General features: G+C 40.8%; 1 protein-coding gene across 11 annotated transcripts in view; it reads left to right on the top strand.

The window, feature by feature from the left end:
- Window positions 1-22,327, top strand: part of DOCK9 (dedicator of cytokinesis 9) — a 331,662-nt gene that overhangs the window by 28,209 nt on the left and 281,126 nt on the right. For 4 of the 11 annotated variants that reach the window (XM_048854018.2, XM_048854011.2, XM_048853949.2 and 1 more), the window contains exon 1: window positions 6,947-7,570. The exons of 6 other annotated variants lie outside the window; for them this stretch is intronic. In XM_048854018.2, coding sequence (XP_048709975.1) covers window positions 7,409-7,570 — 162 coding nt within the window. In that variant the 5' untranslated portion in view covers window positions 6,947-7,408. Of the gene's footprint in view, window positions 1-6,945; window positions 7,571-22,327 lie in introns of those variants that run through there. One more of the 11 variants, XM_048854079.2, reaches the window with a different exon arrangement.

The raw sequence follows: 22,327 nt of genomic DNA, 5'->3' as shown, positions 1-22,327 counted from the left end.
TTACTCACCTTGTGTAGTAATGAGGGTTCTTCAAGATGTATGTCCCTGTGTGTGCTCCACTACCCACCTTTCTCCCCTCTACTTTGGAGCTCACTAATTGAGCTCTGCAGTAGAGAAGGAAGTGTCAGGTCGTGCACAAGCTAGATGAGGCATGAACAGCACCGTGAGACGACTGCTGTGCATAGGCTCCTCGATTGAGCTCTGCTACCAAAAATCTCCCATCTATGGTGCAGGGGTGGAGTGACACGGGTTCCCACATTTTGAAGAACCCTCGTTACTGCACAAGGTGAGTAACTTCCTCTTTCCTGTCCACCTCACAATAACATATAACACCTAAACTCTTTTTTTTAAAAAACCCAAGAATATTAGCCATGAAAATCTTTTTTAGAAAACTGTTAAAAGGTAAAAATACCCCACCCAGCTTATGCAGTTCTGTAACATCTGCTCCTTCAAATGCAACAGAAAAAAGCCTAACTACCAACACAGATTTCATTCATATTTCTTGTTGTTTGCACTGGTATCAACTAGACATTGTAGTCTTCCTTTTTAGGTAATTAGATAAGACCACTGCAAATTCCACACGCACATATGAACTTTAAACAGATTGAGGTTTGCTCCAGGGATTATAAGAATCTCACAAAACCAACCTGTTATAATGACTTATCTATGCCTTTTCCTCTAGACAATCACATATCTTTCAGTTCATAGAATTTATTCCATGCAGTATTATTCCCACAATAGAACAGTTGGTTCTCAGCCAGGAATAAGTACCCCTGGGAGTACACGGAGATCTTCCAGGGGCTACATCAACTCGCAACAGGCTACATAAAAAGCAAAGTCAGTGCAAACTAAAATTTCATAAAGACAATGACTTGTTTATAGTGCTGTATATACTATACGTTGAAATGTAAGTATAATATTTATATTCCAATTGATTTGCTTTATAGCTATATGGTAAAAATTAGAAAGTAAGCAATTTTTCACAAATAGTGTGCTGTGACACTTTTGTATTTTTGTCTGATTTTTGTAAGCAACTAGTTTTTAAGTGAGGTGAAACTTGGGGTATGCAAGACAAGTCAGTCTCTTGAAAGGGGTACAGTAGTCTGGAAAGGTTGAGACACAGTGTAATAGGACACTGGGGTTTTAATTATACCTGCACATCTGCTGTTACATTTGATAAGTAGGTGTGACTGGACCTTCATGCAACATTGGGTATTTATGGCTAGGTAGGAGTGAGATATTGTGTGTACAAATGACATCAGGAATCTATTCTGTTAAGTTTGCTCTGTTTATTTTCAGGTTTTTAGGTAAATGATGAACTATTTTGAGCAACCTTAATTACTCAAAAAAAAAAAAACCTCGATGTTGGGGAGAAATATAAGTAGTATTGGTACAATTTTAGGGTTTTACTCTGTGGCTTCTTTAAAATATTAGTTAACAGCCCTTACTGAGCACTATGCTTGGATAGTTTATCTTAGGGAGTCAGCAAAAATTGCCAGTCAGTTGTTGTGCTGGGGTAACAATGGACTTCCTTTTCCAGTTTATGATGTCCATTTTCAGTAAAAGAATGTTGGGGTTAACTTATGCATGGGAATTCTGATGGCTAAGATAACTCACTCAAGACTTGTTCCTGTGGCCTCTCTGTAGAGCACCGTGATTGAATTGTTGTCTTATAATTGTCACATTTATTCTGTAGATTTTATATTATAATCTAATAGGTTACTCACTGTTCTAATAATTCTGTCTTGCTGTGAATAGCCTGCAATAAACATCTGAAAGCTAGGACAAAACTTAAAAAATGGATGTAGCTTAACCACTAGATGGAGTGCACTGTGCATACTTAAGGACTGAAATACTATACTCTGAAATAAAAGTAACGTTCTCAAGACAATGTTACATTTTTGTGCTTGTCATTTAATATGTGAAAAATATGTTTTAGAGTTAGGCTGGCTATGGACACATACTTCAAGTGCTATCGGATGCCACTGTTATTTTTAAACTCCATTATAGTGTAGAGCCTGCAGTTGACCCTTAGCTGCTGGTGCATGATTTACTGACAGGTAGTTATGCAGAGGGAATTCCTGATATGGTATCAGTGAACGAAAATGCGATAAAACTGTGAATCAGTTTTACTCCTATATTGACTAGGACTTGATATGAAAAGATGGAATTTTCTGAAATTTTAATGGCTAATGACTTTAAGCCATAAGTTCTGATATTTAAGATCACTTGTGTGGTCAGTTGGTATATTTACTTCTTGGAGTATGGCAGCGTGGATCCCATTCTCAATGCAGGTGGGCCTTATGCACATGAGATTGGAATCTTTTGAATAAAAGAGTCAGTTGAGCCATACCTGTATCTTGCAAAGTAGCCTCAACTGTCCCTTGGTTCCCTCTTACTACCTGTGGCAGTCTGACAGAACTAGTCACGGTAAACTGCTACCACTTGGTGTTTCTTAGATTTGACTTATCCAAGTTAGATTTTGACCCTTCTTATCCTTTCAGATATTTCTTTCCAACCTGGTCATTGAACATTAACACCCATTTGTTTATTTTTATTTTTGGTGCTTTGTCCCTCCCCCAGTAATGGCAAACTCCAAGCCTTGGGACTTCAAGTCATGTACATCTTGTGGTGGCTTAATTCTTCCTAAAGATGGCTACAATTGTTGCTTATTCTGCCTCGGCGTGAGTCATGATTTAAAAGATAAATGTGCAGCTCTTTCTCCATGAAGACTCTGAAATCCAGGGATGCCTGTTGCAAACTCTGCCTCCTAGAGCAAACCATCTGGCTAGCTTCTGACTAGGAGAAGAGAAGTTCCACCTCAAAGATGGACCCGATACTTGTTAAATCCTCATCTGGCAGTGCCCCATGCTAGCTGGCATGTCATCCATAAGATTAGTAGTGACAAATAGGTATCAAGAAAAATCTTGTCAGAGTTTACACCACTACTAACACATTCTGGCACTGAAGACCACTACCATAAAATAAGACAGGACCAACCACAGGGACAGACATGAGTCCTGGCATCAGTCCTTGTTCTCCCTCAAAGAGAGTCTTGGTCATCAGCCCTCCAGGGAAAAACCCAGTATATCTCCTCCTGTTACAAAGGCTAGTTATGCAGGTTCAGCCTTCAATTTGGTGCTGAAGAAATACCACCTGACATAGTCATCAATCCTGGTGGCAGCCTATACATCAGCACAGTCCTTAGAATCATTGAGTGTACTGGCTGACTCCTTACTAGAGGAATCTACATTGTCCCCAGGCTACTTCCTTGGCACCAAAAACCTTCAGTCTCCAGTTGAACATATTCCTGACCTCCCACTACTGAGGTGTCATCAGAGGTCAGCATTGCCCTTCAGCTACATTGACTCCCTATCAGTCACCTGGGCAGATACCTTCACCCACATCCAATAGGGAGCCTTCTCCTCTAGGGTCAGGAGAGGTATCCACAGGGTCCACACACATGTTACAGGCATGACAGTGGCCTGGGAAATTTTTGTTGAACCAGCCATACAAGTATAATATGCTGCCATGGCCATCGTGGGCTTATTGGGGAACCTCTGGCCTGTGCTTCAAGGAGTCAAATTTTCTTTCTTTCCTAGAAAGTGGGTAAGATCCTGCTCTTCATCTGCATCTCTGGTCATACCACCATGAGGAGAGAGAACAAATACTCTAGAGAGGATTATCAGCAGATCCCTCAAGAGCATTCACCTTCCCCTCCCAGGGACCTATCATTGTCTACTCCAGACAAAGCTGTGGTTTTGGTCTTAGTAATGGTGCAGGACAGCTGAAATGTTGGTGATAGATAAAAAAGCCCACAAGCTGTCGTTTTATATTTGACTGTATCTGCTGAGATTGCTCTATCCACCAGCTGCATCCTGGACCTAGCTAAGACCTTATGGCATACCCGAGCTTCTTTACTTCTCTGCTTTCAGGCATTGAGGTTTTATCAGGAGCCACAAAAAGGATTCAAAAATGTTTTATGGTGATAACAACCAGACACAATCTCAGACATGCATGAAAAATCCAAGCATGCAAAGAGTAGTTCCAAGAAGAAAGATTCTAAGAAATTGGACTGGTTTTGGTGGGGGGGGATCATATTCACTGATGTCACTACAGCTTCAGATCACCAACTATCAGGTCCTAAATATATTGTGTTCCAGTGTATCCCCTTTATATCTTATTTCCCATAAGAGGTGAGGGAGGATGTCTTGGGGAACCAACTAGTAGTGAAGATGTTCTTCCAAGCAGTCATGGATGCATTGGATGCAGCTACTAGGTCTATGGCCACTGCAGTGTTCATGTACAGGGCTTAGTGGTTGCAAGCCTCAGACCTCCCTAAGGAGGTGCAGTTCACCATTGAGGATTTGCCCTTTGAGGGAACAGAAATCTTTAGTGAGCCCACAGATAACTCTCTACATTTCCTCAAGGATTCCAGTACTACATTATGGCTAATGAGTGTGTGTGTGTGTGTATATACACAAGGTTTGAACCACAAGCCCTTTAGGTACCAAATGCAGACAGACAGGGCATCTTCCTACTCTCCAAGTAGACCTTCTAACTATTCACAGAGGAAGAACCCCAGACACTCCAGGAAGAGGAGATTGTCTTCCTCGACACCTATTTCTAGGCAGCACATTTTGACGTGAGCATCGAGAGCATACCAAAACCTCTCAAGAACCAATCCCTATTTTTGGCTGTTGCCTTGCACCTTTACACTGGGCTTGATCTGCAATAACTGACCCATGTGAGCTAAAAGTTGTTAACCATGTCTACCTCAACTATTTCCTGCCCCTCTTCAGGGACCCTTCTCATGAGAGCCAACTAAAATAAGTGGCTTCAGTGCTCTGCATAGGAGCCATAGAGAAAGCATCTCTAGAGAATAGGGAAAGAAGTTTCAGCTCCCCAATATTTCTTTATCCTGAAGAGAAAAGGATGGGTCTTCATCCTATCCTATAGCTGAAATTAAACAAATATATACACAGTCTCAGGTTCAGGATGATAACACTAGATTTAATTATGCCATTTCTTCAATCTCAAAATTAGTGTGTGGTTCTTGAATTGCAGGATGTGTACTTCCACATTTGCCATCCATTTGGCCCACAGAATGTACCTGTGATTTGCAGTGGGGCCCACTCAGTCAGTACAAGGCCTTACCGTTCCTCTCTCCAGAGCAGTCTTCACAAAATTCCTAGCCATAGTGGCAGCAGGTCTTCTGCAGGAATCTAGGTCTGTCTATACCTAGATAATTGGCTAATCAGAGGCAAATGCCATCAGGATGTCTCTACAGCCCTGAAGTATGTTCTCTAGCTATGAATCTAACTTCATCTTCTAATGAACTACAAGAAATTGTCTAATTTTGTCATAGATGATAGAATTCTCAGGAGCTCTGATCCACTGAAAATCAACCCTGGCATATTTCCCTGAAGATAGATTTCCATCTCTACAGTTAATAATTACCAGTCTCAGATTGACTCCAGCAACCATGGTTTAGAGCTGTTCCTTAGTTTGCTCATCTATAAAATGGGGATGATGCTTGTCTGCCTCTGAAGTGCTTCATGGCTGGAAAATTCTCTGGACATTTTTTTTATATCTGTCAGGTGACATGGCCTCAGCAGAGCCTGAGTCACTTGCTGGAAAACTTGAAAAATAGCTTTACATAGCAATGTTAACTATTTCACTATGGATCAATTTTTAGCAGAAACATCGAACTAATGTGCCAGTAACTTTTGGATATTTGGTTTGGGTGCAGTGGGAACCATTAGTTGCTGAGATGTAGAATAAGAATTTAGTCCCCTTAAACCGCCTCTACAAAGGGCGGGAAAAAGATGAATTTCTTGGTGTACCTCCCTCCCCCCTTCTTAACCCCACCCCACAGGTGTTAACAAAAGCCTCAGCAACCTGTGAGATACTAAAAATGAGAACCAACTACCATGCTTTCCTGATGCTAAAAGCCTCAAACAGTCCCTTATTCACCTGTTCAAACTACAAGATTTCCTCCCGTTTCAGGATAAAATCCATAGCTTTTAATTCAAAATTAAAAACGTTTGCTCTCATTTCACAGACTAACATAAAATAAGCTTGATTCTGACATACAGTAATTTTGAGATTGTCACTCCACATTTCAATGTGTGTTTTGTCTTGATTTCTAATACACGAGTCTGCATTTTCAACTTGTGAAAATTACATAACAGGTGACGTACAAAAGAACAACTTTTCTGATTTTCATAATCATTTAAGGGCATTTTCACATTATCATTCATAAAGACACCAAAACAGGTTGTGGAATGGGAGTGTTGACTGTTACGATGGATTGTGTTAGGACTCTATACGTGGATATAATGCATTATGTAACCAAGGATTTTGTGTACGTATTTAAAATTTCATACTATATTTTTGTTCCAGAAGTGGATGTTAATCTGAACTGGGTAATCATTTGGCCACGTTCTTTTTGTTTTTTTTTTTTTGCATGATTATTGACTGTTAGCCATTGAGAACTAAACAGTCATTTTCTAGTAGACTGGAACTTATCATAGGTGCAGGAGCTAGGGGTGTGGCAACATCCCCTGGCTTGAAGTGGTTTCCATCAGATACAATTTACAGTTTGGTTCAAAGGCTCTCTACACTCCCACTATACAAATTGTTTGAGCAACCTTGGAACTTACTGACAGTTTCTCATACGAAGGAGAAGGGAGGTGAAAAGACTTCTGTATCAATCTTCTGTTCCCTTGTGGATAGCTATCAGCTAGCTATTATCAGTTCAGGCATAGGCTTGTTCGAAATAGGTTTATACAGTAACAAGTAGCGTGTTTCCATAGCAGCTGTAGTCTAATGATTTTCCTCATTTGACTTTTTTTTTCCTCCTCATCAGTTTTGAAGGGCCGTATTAAACAACAAAAAGCATATTTAGGTCAAGTAAAGAAGCGTTTGCTAGTACAAACTCTGTGCTAAGCATTCTGGGAGAGTTCTTTCTTGCAGCAGATAAAGGTTCTTTGTGGCTAGCAGCAGAAACTGCAGCACTATCTTCGCAATTTCTTTTTATCTTGGATATGTTCTGCAGATCTTTGAAAAACAGGAATCAGAAGCTGTTTTTTAACTGTATGGAATACTTTTTCAGCTGTATCCTACAGTAATAGCATATGGTGAAAGCATCCTATTAGAGAGAGTTTTACAGCTGAACTGTCATTTTATTTTTCCATCACCTTCCTATTTTATAAGGCTGGATTTTTGGCAGCCTCCTGTTTAACTAAACAAGATTGCATTATAGAAGCTGGTGGCTTTTATTTTAGTGAGGTACTTGATCCTGGACCTGAAGATGATGCAAAGGATAATTGTTCCTGTGGAGCAAAGGAAGACATTCTGCAAATGGAGCCAGGGTTGCTAGAAATGCAAATTCAACACATTTGGAATGGGTTGCACGACTAGTGTGGTTCTGTTTAAAGGCATTCGTACAGTTTTTGAAAGAAACTGTGCTTATATTTGCAAACATCAAGGAGAAAATAATGTCCTTGAATATACAGCACACAGTTTGACCAACGAGGATTCAGGACTACTGATTCATGCATCCCTGGTAAATACTGACTTGTTTAACATAGTTTTCAATTAGTGAGTGAAATTAAAAATCCACATGATAATGTGTATGTAATATCTGTTGTATAAAATGAATTTAATATTGTAGACAATGCACTTGCTGGAATGTGTCATGCGTTGCACACGTGTGCATACAAGCCTAGATACAAAAGCTTAAATGTTTTATAGATTTGTACTGATATAGCTTTGAAGAAGCTTTGACTCATGATAGAGGGTTTACATGTTCCCATAGTCTGCAATTTGCTGCTGTTAGATCTTATAAGGTACTTATCTTACTTGAAATGACCAAGACAGATTACTATAATATTTGGGAAAAAAAAGAAACCTTAGGACTATTGGTATGTTAAACCCCAATGCAGGTTTAAATTTTTCATTTTCAAATGAACTTACTATGGGTGGGTTTTTTAGGAAGTACACTACTATAGTAAACTAAACTGGTGAAAGGGGTAGGAGAGTATGCTAGAAGAAAAATCTTTATGGGAGAGCTAATTGCTTTCTAAATGTCTTCTGTTTTTTTGAGGCTCTCTAGGTGTTGTCTGATAGTCCCACCTCAAAACCGGTTTCCTGCGTATCTTCTTCATGCTCCCCAGACTGGTGACGCACATATGCGTCAGATGTATTGTGTCTGGGCCCAAGGGGGTGGAAGTGGGCACCGGTTGCTGACCAATTCGCAAAGTGATTTTGGTAGATTTGTAAGGTTATTTTAAATGCTGTATGCACTGCTCATATTAGCTTCTCTGTTGCTGACAAGCTGCATAAAAGAGCTGGAGGGGTGTGTGTGTGTGTGTGTTGAGGGTAGATTTAAAGGGCTATTTATGAATACAAGTTTGTGTTTGAGAATCTATAGTGTCTGTTTAGGTGTTTAGGTTGAGACTAGTTGCAGTTACAGAGAGCTCATAATTTCATCAGGGCATTATAGAAATTAATTCAACGGTATGCTTGATTTTTTTTTTAAAAGTCTTAATTTTTGTAATACTCACCTTGGCCCTTTTTTTTTCTCCCTATGTTCTGACTATAACAAAAGACTTAATCTGATGCAGGGAATAGGGGCTTTCTGAGTATAGGAGTAGATGCTGAAAATTTTGACCATTCTCCTCAAATACGTTTTCTAAATTACTCAAGGTATCCTCTACCTTCAGTAGTTATGTTGTATATTTTGAAAGTGTGTGTGTGTCTGTGTGTCCGTGTAAGTAAGTAAAAGCTGACATAAAAAGAATGGCTTCCTTAAACAACCTCAATCAGATCCTCACTGTCGGCCATTTTTGAACCATTGGTCTCATTCCACAAGTAATTAAACACTATTAAAACATTTTATTTTTTGACTTGGAAAAAATCAGTTTGTCTTGCACTAAAATCAGTATTAACAGTACAAAATAAAATAAGCCATAAAAACAAATCCTTAAGCTGCAGTTAACTCAGATTAGTTATATAAATCCAAATATGTGAGTGTGCAGAGAAATAGGAAAAATTTAAGGCAGGGATGACATTTCATAACTTAAGCTAGAGTGAAAATTTGTTATATTGCATTTACATTGTCACTTATTCCTTTGCTTTATTTAGTAATTTTTTGTTCCAGCTGCTATTGCCCCAGGGTTCAGTTGATATTGGTTTAGTTCAGCCTTACAAAATTGGCATATAAATGGGTCAGATTAGGCACAAAATTTGCCTGCCTGCCTGTTGCAATTATGGTGATATTTATGTGACAGACATGGAGCTGCTCTAATTTTTGAATACTGTATATTGACCTAGTTATTGGGATATTAACTGTATGAATAGATTGGTTTAATTTAACCAGCAGAAAGGAAATAGTGGCACAAGTTAAATGATTCCATGGTAAACACTTCAGGTGTATGAAACAGTGGGAGAGCAATCCTCTTTGAGGTGTCTGGCTTGCAGGGCGATCTTAGGTAAAATGGTGCCCTAGACGAACTTATATTTTGGTGCCTCTGTCTTATGTGGGCATGGGCCCCCCCCCATTGACCCTAACCTTTGCACTGTGCCCCCTGTACCCCCAACCTCTGTACCCCCCTCCTGTGCCCCCATGGGGAAACTGACTTGGATGCATGGAGAAGCTGGCATTGCTGCTTGCTCCCACCCAGAACACTGCTCCTCCGCACACCTGTAGGAAGCTGTGAGGGGAGGAAGCGAGGAGCAACACCAGGGCTCCCTGCAGCCAAGTCACTTTCTCCACCTGAGCTGTGTAAGGGGAGGGCAGGAGAGCAGCAGCTCCTGATGCTCACCTCACTGCACAGCCCAGGTGGGGAAAGTGACTTGGATGCAGGGAGCCCTGGTTTTGCTCCTTGCTCCCCCCTTCACTGGCCACTAGGGGGGCATAAAGGAACGTTTGGGGGAGAGGGGTGGGGAGCAGTATCTGTGCATCACCGCCACCCCCCCCCCCCCCAATGTTCCTGCATTGGAAGGAAGCAGGGAAAAATTTGGGCGGCCTCCAATGTGGTGCTCCCCTGCCAGCCAGGAGCAGTTCCTGACACTACACCAGCAGTGCTCGCCACTGCGCTGCCGCATGGCGCCACCCCCCCGACCACAGCACCCTGGATGGTCGCCCATCCCGAAGGCTGGCCCTGTGCTGATCTCCTGCTGAGCTGTCTTTGTTGATTTGGTGCAGAAGGGTAAAAGCCCAGGAACTGAAAAGAACAAAGGACCTTTGTCTGGCTAAACAGGACACCCCTGAGCAGGGAGGTAGCTGTGAGGAGAGCTGTTCCGGAAAACCAGACTAACACACACCCACCCACCTGGGGGTCTGAAGAAGCTTAGCTAGTTTAGATCATCAGGTGATGCCAAACCTCAGGTATGAGAAATGCGTGTAGAGTCTCTTGTTTTAAAATTCTCATCATTTTATGCTTTCTTCTAATTTTTGGTAAATAAACAAAATAATTGTGGTTTGTGAGTGTTTTTTTTTTTTTTTTTGGGAAGGTTGTCTGGTCACTGTATATACCTCTGGTCACAGAAGGGAAGAACAGCAGGTGCTTAACCTAGTTGGACCTGCTTGTTAAGCAGCATGGTTGATATACAGAATACAATAGCCAAGTGTCTGGTTTAAAAGCAGGGAAAAATGAATAATTCTGCCCTAGGAGAGGTTAAGGCATGAAGCTTGACACCTGAGGAGTGCACTCAGAACAGGAAGGGGACAGAGGTGCAGCTCACTCTGCAACAAAGATAATTTAGTTTAAAAAACTCATGCAAGAAGAAATAGTTAAATTTTAAATTCTAGGATCTCTCAATCACACATTGAATGAAAATTTGTACCATTTTCTCTAAATGCAGATGACTTTTGGGAGAAGAATTTGACTTTCCACCCCTCAAGAATCATGTTTAAAAGCTGTGCTTGGAAGGGAGAGGCTACTGCAGGGGTGGGTAAACTACAGCTTGGGGGCCGCATCCTGCCCTCCAGATGTTTTAATCCAGCCCTTGACCTCCAGCCGGGGAGTGGGGTCGGGGGCTTGCCCCGCTCTTCACGGCTCCCAGAAGCAGTGGTATGTCCCCCCCTCCAGCTCCCAAACATAGGGCTCCTAAACGCTGCTCCTGCCCCCGCAGCTCCCATTGGCCACGCCTGGCTGTGCCTCCGCATTGGAGCCAGAGGGAGGACATGCCGCTGCTTCTGGGAGGTGCTTGAGATAAGTGCCACCTGGAGCCTGCACCCCTGACCCCCTCCTGCCCTCCAAACCCCTTGGTCCCAGCCCGGAGCACCCTCCTGCACCCCCAGCCTCACCCCAGAGCCCACAACCCCAGCCTGAGCATTCACCCCCTCCTGCACCTCAACCCCCAATTATGTGAGCATTCATGGCCCGCCATACAATTTCCAAACCTAAATGTGGCCCTTGGGCCAAAAAGTTTGCCCACCCCTGGGCTACTGGGTTCCTATCACGGAGGAGATAGGCAGGACCACAAGGGATTAGCAAGGCATCACTTTACAGTATCATCTTTTCCCTTTACTCGCCTTGCAGCAGAACGGATGGGTGGATGATGTTTTCTCAAGAGTAAGTTGTCTGCTAGGATTTGTGTTTGAAATGCAAACCATCCCATTTTCTTTGTTTAGGAGACTGGGTAGTCTATAGTATTCTTGAGAGAGCAACCCATTAATTTCTAGAGTAAATAATTGAAATAAAATTTTCTGCAAAGAACCCTGGTCTGGAATTTAAACAGTTTCTTCTTGGCTCTGGCTTAGCTAGCTCTGTCATTTAGCTGTTGATAGACAACTGCCACCAAGCATTGCTCCCTCCTGCAGCAGTTTTTCTTTCCCTTCCTTGTCTCTAGTTATTTCAAGGCAGATCAGGTACTTCTAACTGAGATATAGTTTTGTCACAGTGACAACAGTGGATTCCAGGAGGTCCCTCTCCAGTGCAAGAACAAGCACTAAGGGCTTTGATTCCCTTGAATGAACAGTATTTAAAAACTTCCATTAATGGATAGTCTTTAGGAAGTGGTTCTTGGGAGAAATCTGTTTGCATAGTTGGATATCAGTGAAATGGCGAGGGAGTAACTAAAAGTCTTGGACCAGGTGCACTCTGCAGGAGTCTCTTTTCTACTATCTATGGTGCTGAAGAAGTCAGGAGGTCTCCACCTAGTATTAAATCAGAAATGGCTCTGCTCTTCCATTGCCTAAAAAAAATTAAGGTAATCTGGAGATAGGATGGAAATTTAGTAGATTTAGTGTGTCTCTGCACGTTGCCATCAACTTTCATATCAATATACTTGTTCTTCCATTTGGGCCAAGAGTATTTTCAGCATACCACTTTCCCCTGGGGTCTTGTCTCCAGGCTCAGGATCTGCAGGAAGAACTCAGTAGGGCCTCATGCCCAAATGGATAAAAATAATTTAGCCCGGGGGATTTTAAATTTAACCCCAAAAATATTAAAGATCACAGTGTCGATTTTCATCATATTGGGTCTTCCTGCCTTTTTCCATATGCCGTTCATTCAATGAAAAGGTCATTTACTAAATATTAAGCACTAATTTTAATTTTAATTCATATTAAGCTTTACAGAAACAAACCATTTTTTTATATTTTCAAGAACCCAAAGAGGAAGTATTAAATTTTACTCAATTCTTTGCCTTCAGAGTTCTTCTTATGTATCCATTGCCTGCATATCTTTCATTTCATCTCACCTTTCTCCACTTTTCGGTCTTTGTTTTGCTTAACCCAATTACTCCCTTTGTCTCCCTCCACTCTTTGATTTATTTTTGTTTCCATGCTGTCATCTATACTTGGAAAGTCTTAGACTATATTCCAGAATTCCTCCTTAATAGCCAATTATTTCTTGAAGTTCTTCTGTATTGGTATTGTTACTAACTATGGGCTTGTCTATGCGGTTTTCTTTCCCTCAGATCCCATCCAAGTACAGGAAAAACCTTGAGTCTCAGTGCCTTTCTGTACCTGGGCTGCTGTTCCTTGAAAACAAAATGATCTCTATCTTTTATTTGGCATTTCTGATTTAAATTCCACTGTTTTTATTGTAACAATGCCAGATTCTCTAGGCAAGGAAAATTCTTCAAAAACAGTATTTTATTACGGTAATGCATAGGGCCATCTGATATGGTGTCATTGTGTTAGGGAATAAAACTGTCCCTGCCTAAAGACTTTACTATCTAAATAGATAAAACAGACAAATAGTAGGGGAAAGGGGTAGAATAGAAGCAGAGTGAACAATGCGATGGCAGCAAATCTCATATTCTATTTTTTTTGTTTCATTTAAATTAGAGCCGTCAAGCAATAAAAAAAATCGTGATTAATCACACTGTTAATAATAGAATAACATTTATTTAAATAGTTTTGGATGCTTTCTATATTTTCGAATATATTGATTTCAATTACAACACAGAATACAAAATGCACAATGCTCACTTTATTTTTGATTACAAGTATTTTCAGTGTGTAAAAACCAAAAAAATAGTATTTTTAAATTCACCTAATACAAGTACTGTAGTGCAATCTATTTATCATGAAAGTTGGACTTACAGATGTAGAATTATGTACAAAAAAAGCATTCAAAAATAAGTATAAAATTTTAGAGCCTGCAAGTCCACTCAGTCCTACTTCTTATTCAGCCAATCGCTCAGAAAAACAAGTTTGTTTACATTTGCAAGAGATAATGCTTCCAGCTGCTTGTTTACACGGTCACCTGAAAGTGAGAACAGGCGTTCTCATGGCACTGTTGTAGCCGGCGTCACAAGGTATTTACATGCCAGATGCGCTAAAGATTCACATGTCCCTTCATGCTTCAACTGACATTCCAGGGGACATGCATCCATGCTGATGATGGGTTCTGCTTGATAACAATCCAAAGCACTGTGGACCGATGCATGTTCATTTTCATTATGTGAGTCAGATGCCACCAGAAGAAGGTTGATTTTCTTTTTTGGTGGTTCGGGTTCCATAGTTTCCGCATCAAAGTGTTGCTCTTTTAAGACTTTTGAAAGCATGCTCCACACCTCGTCCCTCTCAGATTTTGGAACGCACTTCAGATTCTTAAACCTTGGGTTAAGTGCTGTAGCTATCGTTAGAAATCTCGACATTGGTACCTTCTTTGCATTTTGTGAAATCTGCAGTGAAAGTGTTCTTAAAATGAACAATATGTGCTGGGTCATCATCCAAGACTGCTATAACATGAAATATATGGCGGAATGCGGGTAAAACAGAGCAGGGGATATACAGTTCTCCCCGAAGGAGTTCAGTCACAAATTTAAACTTTTTTTTTTTTTTTTTTAACGAGTGTCATCAGCATGGAAGCATGTCCTCTGGAATGGTGGCTGAAGGATGAGGGGGCATACGCATGTCTAGCATATCTGGCACTTAAATACCTTGTAGTTCCCACTACAAAAGTGCCATGCGAATGCCTATTCTCACTTTCAGGTGACGTTGTAAATAAGAGGGCAGCATTATCTCCTGTAAATGTAAACAAGCTTGTTTGTCTTAGCAATTGGAAGAACAAGAAGTAGGACTGAGTGGACTCGTGGGCTCTGATGTTTTACCTTGTTTTGTTTTTGAGTGCAGTTATGTAACAAAAATACTATATATTTTTAAATTGCACTTTCACGACAGATTGCACTACAGTACTTTTATGAGGTGAATTGAAAAATACTATTTCTTTTATCATTTTTACAGTGCAAATATTTGTAATAAAAATAATGTACACTGATTTCAATTACAACATAGAATACAATATATATGAAAATGTAGAAAAACATCCAAAATATTTAAATTTCAATTGGTGATTCTACTGTTTAACAGTGCAATTAAAACTGCTATTAATCACAATTAATTTTTTTGAGTTAATCGTGTGAGTTAACTGCGATAATCGACAGCTCTAATTTAAATCCTTTTAGTGGATTTAAGGATTTTAGGAGAGGATTAGGTAAATAGAAAGATAAAGGAGGGTGGGAGGTGGAGAAGAGTGGGCAGGTTATGTTGGAGCAAACAGCCAATCAGCACTGGAAAAAAATATTCAGAATGAAAACTGCAGGAAGCAATGTGACACCTGTAATTTTCAGTGTCCTTGAACTGCTTTCTGTGCTGCTATGCTAGTTTCAGTCTTTTTCAGTTCTGTTCAATACTTAATCTTTAAAATTGCTGCTTAGTAATGAAAGCATTGAGATCAGTTGTCAGATTTTAAAGATCTTTAATGTAGCTTGTATACTATGACTTGGTCCTCTAAAGGACTTGGTTAATCAGTATTCGAGAATCTTTCAATTAGTTCAGTCTGCCGTGGAAAAATATTTTTAATATGAAAATTGTGACTTAATTTTTGAATGCGGGATTTCCTAGATGTGAGAGGGAACATGGGTCATGTCATTGCATGGATTCGGAAAGGCTGCATGCCTAGGCCCTGAATGTGGTGAATTAGATAATCCTAACTTTTCAAAAGCAAGATCAGGTATCTACTAAAAACAATCAAAAAAATTTGCCAACCTAATTCTTACACAAAGTAAAATTCTCAACTAATTCCAAATGCATTAATATAACCTGTTAACTCAACAGTATTATAAGCTTTAGATATTGGTGAATGTCATCTTCTGCATAGTCTAGTGACAGAAATACTTGTGAGTCCCTCGCAAATCTGAATACACTGGGATGTCAGAAGGACTAAGGGCTTGTCTACATGGGAGAAATTGATTGGCTTATTCCACTATAGCTATGCCAATCAGCTGTAGCTATTCTGGAATGACTTCCTGTGTGGACACTTTCTTCTTGAATAATATTACAATTTTTATTTCGAGAATAATGTCTACCTAAGTTCCGTGTAAGCTGTGCGGCTGCGCAGCAGCCTTATTAGCACTGTGCAGGGGCTCAGGGAACCTGCCCGGGGAATGGCCGAGGGAGGGGTACCCCTACCCTGGCCCAAACCTGGCCAGGGCGGCCCGGACCCAGCCGCAGCCAGGGCACCCTTACCCAGGCCCAGCTAGGCCCGAACCTGCCAGGGGAGAGGCGCCTATCCTGCGGCTCCAGCCCTGGAGCTGCCGCAGCGAGGAGGGGCGCCTTTCCAGCACACACCCAGGCAAGACCACACCCAGGTGCAGACACAGACTGCAGTCAGATCTGTGTAAGAGGATTCACCCAGCATTCACATGCGCAGCCACTGTGGAGAGAGAAACCCCAGATAATATTGTCTTGCACTGTATAGAAAGATCTGCACTGTGCCAGCTCATAAACATTTGCCCTCTCCCTCAGTGTGGAGACAGAGAGATGCACAACTTCTTCCCCCCACCCACCATATGAATTGCACAAGCTGGGTTATATTATAGACAAGAAATAAGTTTATTAACTATAAAAGATAGGTTTGAAGTGATTATAAGGGATAGCAAACAGAACAAAGCAGATTACCAAACAAATAAAACAGTACATGCATACTAAGCTTAACATCTTTGAGACTGGTTTCAAGAAGTAATTTCTCACCCTTAATGTTGTTTCAGGCAAGTTGCCGAGTTTCTGTAACTAAGAGTTCCAGTTATTTCTCTTTACATACTAGATTCCTGTCTTAGTCTGGACTCAGCCCTTGCCTTTCCCACCTCTCAGTTTCTTTGTCTCTTCAGGTACTTTCAGCAGTTTCTTTCTTGGGCAGGAAAGCAACAGAGGAGAGTCCTGTTTGCCTTACTCCCCAGCCTTAAAAAAAGATGTACATAAGGCAGGAATCTTTCGTTTTCCCCGTCTTGACCTCCCCTTCGGTTGAGTGGAAAATTACTAGAAGTCCAAGATAGTGTTTAGTACCAGGCGGCAGGACCACCTGACTAAGTAGTGTCACAGCTACGTTCCAGAACGCCTCTCAGGAAGGAGAGAGGTTAGTATCTTTAAAGTCTTATTGCTTCTTCCTAATGGCCCATCAATGCAGCTAGTCTGTTGTCTGGTGGGTGTCTCCCAGATATACACACAGTTGTAATTGTTACATGGTCAGTAATCTTTCCAATGACTACCTTTTGAAGACCCATCTTGCGTAAAATACATCTGTTATGCCATATCCATATCATAAGCATATTTCCATAAAGAATATGGGGTGTAACGTCACAATGTATAATGAGGATTCCAGAGTGCATCATTCTGCACTTATAAGCATTGAATTTTATCTGCTGTTTTATCACCCAGTCACTCACTTTTATGAGATCTCTCTGTAATTCCTTTGGACTTAACTATCTTGAATGATAGTGTATCATCTGCAAACTTTGCCATTTCATTGTTTCATCTCCTTTTCTAAATAATAAATATGTGGAACAGGACAGGTCTCAATATGGATCCTTGGGGAACTCTGTTGTCCACCTCTTCATTGTAAAAACTGACTATTTATCCTACTCTTCATTTCCTATCTTTCAACTGATTACTGATTCACGAAAGGACCTTCCCTCTTATCCTGTGGCTACTTAGATTCCTTTAAGAGCCTTTGGTGAGGGACCGTGTGAAATGCTTTCTGAAAATCCAAGTACACTGTGTCAACTGGATCACCCTTATACATGTGCTTGCTGATTTTCTTAAATAATTCTAATAGGTTGGTGCAGCATGACTTCCCTCTAGAAAAGCTGGTTTGACACGTCTCCAACAAATCGTGTTTATATATGTGTCTGATAACTCTGTTCTTTCTATAGTTTCTTCCAATTTGGTCGGTACTGAAGTTAGGCTCTCTGGCTTGTAACTGCCATGATCTCCTCTGGATACCTTTTTTAAAATTAGCATTATGTTAGCTGCCTTCTAGTCATCTGGTTCAGAGACTGATTTCAGTGATGGGTTACGTGCTGCTGTTAGAGTAGCAGCCGTGTTAGTCTGTATCCGCAAAAAGAAAAGGAGTACTTGTGGCACCTTAGCGACTACCCAATTTATTTGAGCACAAGTTTTTGTGAGCTACAGCTCGCTTCATCGATGAAGTGAGCTGTAGCTCACGAAAATTTACGCTCAAATAAATTCGTTAGTCTCTAAGGTGTCACAAGTACTCCTTTTCTTTATGCTACTGTTAGTAGTTCTGCAGTTACACATTTGAGTTCCTTCATAACTCTTGGGTGAATACCATTGGGACCTTGACATTAATACCATTTAGTTTATCAGTTTGTTCTAAAACTTCTATTGACACATCAGTTTGGGACACTACTTCAGTTTTGTTGCCTAGAAAAAATAGCTGTGATGTGGAGTGTCTCCCCACATCCTCTGCAGTGAAGACTGATGCAAAAGAATTCATTTAGCTCCTCTGCAATGGCCTGGCCTTCCTTGAGTGCTGTTTTAATACTTTTGTCATCTAGTGGCTCCCAGTGCCTGTTTGGCAGACTTCCTGCTTCTGATGTACTTGAAAACTATTTTACTGTTGGTTCTTGCATATTTAGCAAGTTACTTCAGATTCTTCGTTGGCCTGCTTAATTATACTTTTAAATTTTACTTGCCAGAGTTTGTGCTCCTTCCAATTTTTTTATTAGCATTGACATCCAAATTTTATTGATGCAGAATAGAAAGAAAAACAAAGACACTTGATCATCCTCTTTGTCAGGAAGCGAGATGTCTTTACACCTACCAGTGTCCAGCAGTGACATTGAAGACCTCTTAAGTAGGCATGCTGTGACCAGTAATGAATGGTCATTGAAATGGTCTGTCACAGAGCTAATATTGTGTCATTGGGGGACTGCTGTGATAGATTACACCAAATGCATGTTCTGCTTAACAGGAGGTGTGAGTCCGGGCTCATTACCAGATGCTTCTTTCCTTTGGTGTTCTCAGATGTCATTGATCCCCAGAATAGTATGCAAGATCAAACAGGATAGAACTGTGGTCATTCTGATAGCTTCTTACTAGCCATGACAGCTTTGGCTACCAGGCCTGCTAATGAGGTCCATACAGTCTCCTCTACACCTCCCGGTCTGCTGAGTCATCCCATAATATTCTAGAAGCAAAATCCGATGTTATGCCTTATGGCTTGGATGTTAGCTGGTTGAGTGCTATCAATAGACTGCCCTATTAGATTCAGAAAATTGTTATCCACAGCAAGACATCTTCCACCAGGAAGACTTTCTCCTCCAAATGGAATTTTTTTTTTACATAGCAGTAGCAGGGTGGATTTGATTTAAATCACTAGTCAAGAAGACTAGATTTAATCATGGGTTTCTACATAAAAGTGCATTCTTGTTGGTTGTTATAACCTTCATACATATTCTTCACAACTCAGAGATAGATATAGGTTTCATTTTTAGAAGGTACACACTATACATTTTTAAACAGGGATTTATTTTGAAAACTTTTCAGATTATTTTTACAGCTATATCAGAAAATGAATGATTGGTTATTTCATTTACCAAAGATAACTGAAACAGATATTTATGAAGTCATTGGGAGGTGATCTCCAATTCAACAGGTTAATCAGTAATATTTGGAGGCTTTTCTTGCCATGCTGTATTAGGAAGAGAACATCATCAGACAGACATTGAAATTGTTTTATTTAACTAAAACAACAACGTTATGTATTCTGGATTTTTTTTCAACAGCAAACCTATAATTTAACAAAACAAGCATATATCCCTCGTTTCTCACATTTGTCTCTAGACTTCTCCTTGTCCAGATCTATTTCGTCCCCAACAATCTTCTATTCATTGAACTTTTTGAAACTGCACTTTTAGAGAGGTAAGGGATTGACTCTGTGTACACAAATTTGTAGAGGGACAATAGAGTTGAGGTCTGTTATTTTTCACCTCTATTTATTTTATTTTAAAAACATTTTTTGCTGTTAACAGGCATGTTACCTCTGGAAACACAAATCCACAGTTTGAGAACTGCAAAACTAGGCATCTCTGATGGTATCTTCTTGACTGAGCACTGAGTCCCATTGGGTAGATAGAAAGATTAACCTAAATAATCTATACAGAAGTCTGTGGAACCTCATAAGATTGGGTCCCTAATCCATGAACTATTGGAACTCATTTACAAAACTTTTCTTCAACATTATAGGAATCTATTGTCTCATACCATAGAATTAGAATTTATAATCCCTATTCCATGATGAGATATCTTTGAGCTATAATGTATCTTAATTAAAACTATGTTTAGATCGGATTTTTTTGATAAAATGTTTTTTGAGGAAAAAAAAAACTATTCTTTTCCACCCCCAAATCATTGATATTTATCCACCCTGATCAGTAGGCCAAAACAATAGATCCAGTAGAGGCATTGATACTGAAGATTCTTGACAATGTGCTGAACTGGCCTTTACTCTTAAGACCACCTTGCAGCAATATTGGCATGTCATTGCCTGGTATCATCACACTCAATCTTCTCACATCCATTAGTATCAAAATTCCTTACAGGCCTCTTTCATACTTACCCTTTGGTTACAGACCTGACTCCCTTGCGGGATCTCAACTTTGTCCTCTTGCATCTCAGTCTTCTCTGAACCACGGACCAAATGCTAAGTACATCACCTTATCGTCAAGATGGTCTTTTTGGTGGCCATCACTTCAGCTTGGAGTCACTGAGGTCTAAGCTCTCACTGAAGGATGCATGAGGCAGTTCAGCCATAGGGACAAGGTGGTTTTAAGATTACACCCTAAGTTCCACCTGAGGGTCCGTTGAGACTTGCACTTGAGCCAATTGATAACCTTGCCAGTTTTCTTCCTTCAGCTTCACTTTATGTTTGGAATGAGGAAACTGCACACGCTGCATGTCTCCAGTGCTGTGCAACATTACCTTAATAGGGCCAAGGCTTTTTAATTGTCTCCTCGCTTCTTTATGGCTGTTACTGGCACACCTGCTATCATCTGCCTGGCAAGCCTCATCCTCCAAACATTGACATACTCCACCAGGGTAAAGGCTGCATCTACTGCCTGCCACAGGAACATTGCAGTCTCAGATGTGTAAGGCTGTGGAGCGACTCTACTGATTTCCGTTAAACATTCTGACTTTGGCATGGCAGCCAGGAGAGAGTGAGTTTGGGAGGGCAATGCTACAGTTGTTTGGTATGGCTGGAACTCCTGACTCTTACCACCCAGGTAGCATGTTGTTTTGCTGGTGACCTACAGTGGCATAGTCAGAGAATGTTACTTACCCTGATGTGACTGTGGTTCTTGTAGATGTTGTAGTCAGTGTAGACTCTCCCTACATCCCTACTTTTTGGAGTCCTCCGCTAACATGGGCTTTGAATTGCAGGGGAACTGGAGGAGGGTCATGGCCATCCTACTCTTTATGCCATCATATGGGAGCATGAGGAGGCACAAGGGGTGTGTGTGTGTGGGGGGACTCTTCAGAGACTAGTGTGCAAAGAAAGTCCGGTCTTGCACGCATATGCACTTATGACATCTCAAAGTCCAGTCTACTCATGGCAGGACTATTTATTAGCTAGACAATCCCTAAAAGGTATTTGTCTAACCTGCTCTTAAAAATCTCGTGTTGTTCTTTCTGATTCATTGTAACAGGTTTCAGAGTAGCAGCCGTGTTAATCTGTATTCGCAAAAAGAAAAGGAGTACTTGTGGCACCTTAGAGACTAACCGATTTAGTTAATTTGTTAGTCTCTAAAATGCCACGAATGCTTCTTTTCTTTTTAATTCATTGTAGTTTATTCTAATACATCTCAATGAAGAAAAAATAATGGATGTAATTATAGCCATGGAAGTTGGTGATATTAACACTGGCTGTGTAATAATAGTTAATGACCTTCTTCCTAGACCCAGCCCCATGATCTGGGTCAGGGTGAAAAAGTTTAGTTATCAGCATTCCTGTGCCTCATGATGGTCCTTACTCCAATAATACTGTCATTCTTCTGCTCTTCAAAGTTGCCCATCCTTCCTCAAAGTCCCCATATGAGATTCTCATGTTATCTACATCCCTCCTAGTCCCCATCCTCCATGGTGTACTATTATTCATCAAGGAATCAGATGTGGGTGGGCATGCATGGTGAGCAAGTCTTTTGGGAGTGGAAAGGAGACATCTATGTGAAGGGTTGAGAATAGGAGACTACTTGTCTGTTGGGTAGAGAGCCTGGGTGCATGAGGGATTTAGTTTAGTCAGGAGAGCCCAGTGTCTCCTCGCCAAGGTATTGGTGTTTTGTGTACCAGGGGAGCCAGAGTATCTGCTCCAAGTAAGTGGTGTGGAAAGTGCTCCTAGGGCACGAAGTGCATTAAGTGCTCCTTATTGCACTAGGCAGCAGTGCTATGGGGAGCCCTTCAACCGCCAGTGCTTATTGTGATGTGTTTGTAAAGATGAAGAGACTGAGTTTTGGGATATTTTGTTAGGATAGTAGGATATGTGAGCTGAGGTTGGTGTGGGGTGAA

This window comes from Caretta caretta, chromosome 1 (assembly GCF_965140235.1).
Source record: "Caretta caretta isolate rCarCar2 chromosome 1, rCarCar1.hap1, whole genome shotgun sequence".
Classification (NCBI taxonomy): domain Eukaryota; kingdom Metazoa; phylum Chordata; order Testudines; family Cheloniidae; genus Caretta; species Caretta caretta.
The sequence above is the reverse complement of the archived record's forward strand: the minus strand, read 5'-3'. Positions and strand labels throughout refer to the sequence as shown.